Below are 4,226 nucleotides of genomic sequence, written 5' to 3'. Positions count from 1 at the left end.
TGTGTTTTGGGTCGTTCTTTCTGGCTCCAGCATGTATTTTCTTGTAGATCAGTCTTACTGTTGGTTCTCCTGGTGTACATGAAATCCTTAATTGCACTGTGAGAAGGGTTGTTATTTTGGTTTGTGAACTGAGGACAAAAAAAATAGAGCCATAATTTTAACAGGAGCTGCTGAAAATATGTTTATCACCCGGAGGCAGCCTCCTTTTGTCTCTCTGCCAAAGAGAAATGAGAGGTGAGTTTGCTACAGTAGAAATAAAATATTTCTTCTAAGAGATGGGAGGGTTTGAAATGAAGCAATAAAAACCTTGTTGCAGATGGCTGCCTCATATCAGACTGGAACTACCGAATTTTAAAAGGAGAGGACAGCACATGGATGAAAACCTTAAGATTTAATGGTTCATTATTAAGAAACTGTGCAAATTGCACAGAAACTCAGGAATATTTTTGCTTTCAGTTATTTGATATCTAGCCCACTCCCTGAGGTAGTGACTTCAGTAATTGCACAGGAATGGAAATTCAGGTTAAATTCATTGACCGTGAAATGTTGAAGCTCAATGCACAGCAAAAATAGAGGCAAGGAGATCAGTGGTGAGAAGAAAAGATTTGTCAACATCATCAACACCACACGTCTATTGCAAGGACTGGTTTTTTATATTAACATGGTGAAATTGCATTGTAAAGCCTTTTCTGGCTGTCAGTCTGACACTTAAATTGTTAAATTCTTCCCCCACTCAGGCCTTCCATGACTTCTGTGCTTTACTTTGCTCTGCTGGGGTTTTTAAAATCAGCTGCTTTTTGCAAAAAATCTATTCATCTTTTTATCGCCCCAAAATATCTTTTTATTTTACGTTTCTTCATGCTTCACATAGCGCCTTGGCACAGGTTTTTCTAAAGGATATTCCCCAAAGCCCCTGCCAAGGTCCTGCCAAGCTGAGATGGGCTAATACGACATTAGAAGTGGTTGTACCTCTTCCTCCACTGCAGCATGTTGGAAATATTTCATTTCTTCCTCTATTTTTCCTTTAAGACCACGGTTGTGTTTGTCACCCAGAGCACACTTTGTACATTCCAGCTACAGATTTACACAACAAGCTTAATCTCTTCTCCTTTGCAGTATCAATACTGGTCAGTCAGCCAGCACAGACTGCAGCTGAACCACCTGGCTGGGTGCTCCTCTTGCTAATTATAGCTCTGGTTTGTACTCTTCTGGGGTGTTTATACTGCAAACTGTAAATAACTTTCTGTTTCCCAGCCCTGCTTCTGAGTTATTTTGTCACCTGTTCATGGTGTATCATGATTTAAAAAAGCCACGTGGGCAGCCAGGGGATACAAGCAACCCCCTGTTTTCTGGGTGTCTCTGAGGCCTCTCTGACAGCTGAAGAACAAATCTTTTCACTGGATTTTTTTTTTTTTTATTACTGTAGGATACATGTAAGCTCGCATCTCTCTTTCAAAGCTGTCCCTTTGGCCCTCTGGAAGTCTTTAAACTCACTTTGTAACCAGAAACATTTTAGCAGTGGGAGTGTGATAGATGTAAAATGTATGGCTGACTGACAGAATTTTGAAGGAGTCCAAGTAGGTGAGTGCTTTCAAGAGGTGAGGTGAGGCTAGAGGCAGGTTAGGTAGGTAGCTAGTAAAAGAGTTTATGTATTAATGAAATTTTTGCTATGATTCACAAAAGTTGGTTACAAGCAACTCTTGCTGCTTTCCTTTTTTGTCTCTGTCCTCTCACACAACATGACTCATTACCCCATAATCTGTCCCTAAAACAAGAGAGGGACAGTGCACTGCTTATTCATTAAACCATAAATGTCCTGAAAAGTGCTTTTAACCTGTTCTCCCTTTCTTTGCCGTAAGCAGAGACAGGAGAGGGAAATCAGGATTGGGTGAGTGGGGTGATATCTAACAACCCCTAATGGATGGGTGCGATGGTCTGGGCCCTTTCCCTTCCCTCGGAGCAGGGGTTGGATGTGACAGAGCACACGTTCCGTGCGCGGTGGCAGGCGCTGGGTGCCGCGGCCGGGACGAGCAGTGACAGCCGGCATGAGGCTGCCGGTTCCCGCTGCCAGGCTGCGCTTTCCCGGAGCGCCAGGAGAGGGATCCGCAGCCCCGGGCGCGCCTCCGCCCGCGCTCCCGGCGGGCAGCGCCGGCCCGCAGCCATGGCCCCGCGGCTGCGGCCGCCTCCCGCTGCCCCTTGTCCGCCGGGCCCCGGCCCGGGCCCTCTGCCAGGTAACGGGGGCGGGCGGGGCGCGCCCGGGCTCGGCCACCGCGGAGATCCCGCCCCGGGCGGTGCCGGAGGGGCTGCGCCCTGCGAGCTTGTAGCGGCCCTCGGTGTTTAGGGGGCTCAGCCTCAGGCCGGGAGGGCAGCGAGAGTCAGAGTCCACCACCAGAGAGACGTTTATATCTTTATTGTGCTAATACAAAAGAGGGATCGGGGAGGAGGAGGAGCCAGCAAGGCTGCGGCTCTCGGGGGTGCCATCACCAGACACAACGTTTCCCCATCACCGGTGGCGACTCGGTCACCCCAGGTGAGCAGTTTAACTTGTCACCAGCTGCTGCCATCACCACTCAAGCCTCTGGCTCCGTCTTCTGTGCTGCAGCGTGGGTCCCTGCTCCTCGCAGGAAGGGCAGGCACTCAGCAGCTCCAGCTGGAGCCAGGGCAGCGGCATCACAGAGCCTGGTGCAGAAACACAGGGACAGCCTCAGGGTCACTCGGCTGGCTCTCCTGGGTGGCAGACCTGTGGAGTAGCACGGGGTGCTTCTTGAAGGCACCAGGCCAAGCCAGAGGAATCACCACAGGGGTCTCCAGAGATGGTGTGTCTGGTTTGGGGCATCCCAGTAACCGGAACTCCTCAGTGCTTACATCGAGGGACATGCTGGTGTCCATATAGGATTTTATTGCTGAGATGTCCCACCTGGGTACTGGCACGTTCCCAAGGGCTGAGGTGTCTCCAGCCAGCTCAGAGCTCTTGAAGAGCAGGGTCTCCAGTGTTTTGCAGTGCTTGTCTTTCTTGCAAGGTGTCGAGGTGTTCTGTGATGCCACATTCATCAGGCAGCCATCTCTGCTGGGGTGCTCACAGGGCAAAGCAGACAGCTCAAAGGGGGCCTGGCCACGGTGGGCCTTGCAGAAGCAGACAAGACTGAGGTCAGAGGTGCCTTGGGTCAGGCTGTGCAGCTCAGTCTTCACACAGCTGCTCAGAGACTCCACCTGCCTCACAACACACAGAGAGCTGCCACTTGCTGTGTTCTCCAAGTCCAGGGGAAGCTCCCACGTGTTGGATGTGGAAGGACTGCTGGAGTCCATGTAATAACTCAGAACAGGAGAAGAATGGCTCTGGCTGGAGGACCTGGCCAAAAAGCCATTTTCTAGGATTTCCTTTCTGGTCAGGATGCTGGTACTGTGCCTCTGGGTGGACAGCATGGTGCAGAATCCAACAGCTCTCTAGCTTACAGGGGGAGATCAGGATAACCCTGTTACTCTTCACCAGTGGATTACAGACTTACAGTAGAAGGACCACTCTTGGCAAAATCCTGTCTTAGTCTTGCAAGGGAGCTGACCAGGACCCAGGAGACATAGGACGGCATCCAGCCTGTCACTGTCGTTTAGAGTAAAACATTTCCACTACAGCCTGTGGATTGCTCAGAAGTCATTGTGGAGTCTCCCTGAAGCTGTATTTATTTGGCCTCAGCCTGTATATCACTACTCTCAGATTTCTACAGTGGATAGAGGCAGTTTCTCCTCCTGAAGTCAAAGGGCCACTAACCTCAGCTAGAATTAAGTCCCTTTGAGAAGGAGGCACCAAAACCAGGCTTTGGCTAGGATGGGAGAGGTTGAGGGGCCATTTTCATTTTACTTTTACCCCCATACAGGACAACTCTCACCACCAGCTTAGCCAGGAGCCGACTTGCAGCTCCTTCCTGAGGGACTAGGATAGACTAGGGAAGGGGATAACTATACTCCAAACCCTTCTTCACTCTGACTGCGTGTTAAACAGTGATAAATAGTTCCTGCATTTACTGTAAAGGAGCCGTATAGTTGGTCTAGAAGGAAAGTCTTCTTTAAGAGACTTAAACCATTTCTCCTACTATATAAGAAATGAAGGAAGAATAAGAAAATGGAATAAACAGTACTGCTTACCTTCAGCTCCTGTAAAAACCCTCTAATACTCTTGACCTTTTTCTGCTAGTGTTGCTTACAGCAGTTTTATAGTTCTGGTAATCAAT

General features: G+C 49.4%; 1 protein-coding gene across 1 annotated transcript; it reads right to left on the bottom strand.

The window, feature by feature from the left end:
• Positions 1-2,645: 2,645 nt before the first annotated feature.
• On the bottom strand, positions 2,646-4,226 carry LOC136368283 (uncharacterized). The gene is made up of 2 exons (XM_066330419.1): positions 4,141-4,226; positions 2,646-3,473 (listed from the first exon to the last, which is right to left on the bottom strand). Exon 2 carries the CDS (start codon positions 3,421-3,423, stop codon positions 2,671-2,673), a length of 753 nt encoding a protein of 250 aa, XP_066186516.1. The 5' UTR covers positions 3,424-3,473; positions 4,141-4,226; the 3' UTR covers positions 2,646-2,670.

The sequence above is a fragment of the Sylvia atricapilla genome, chromosome 16 (genome assembly GCF_009819655.1).
Source record: "Sylvia atricapilla isolate bSylAtr1 chromosome 16, bSylAtr1.pri, whole genome shotgun sequence".
Classification (NCBI taxonomy): domain Eukaryota; kingdom Metazoa; phylum Chordata; class Aves; order Passeriformes; family Sylviidae; genus Sylvia; species Sylvia atricapilla.
This window is presented reverse-complemented; position numbering and strand designations above follow the sequence as displayed.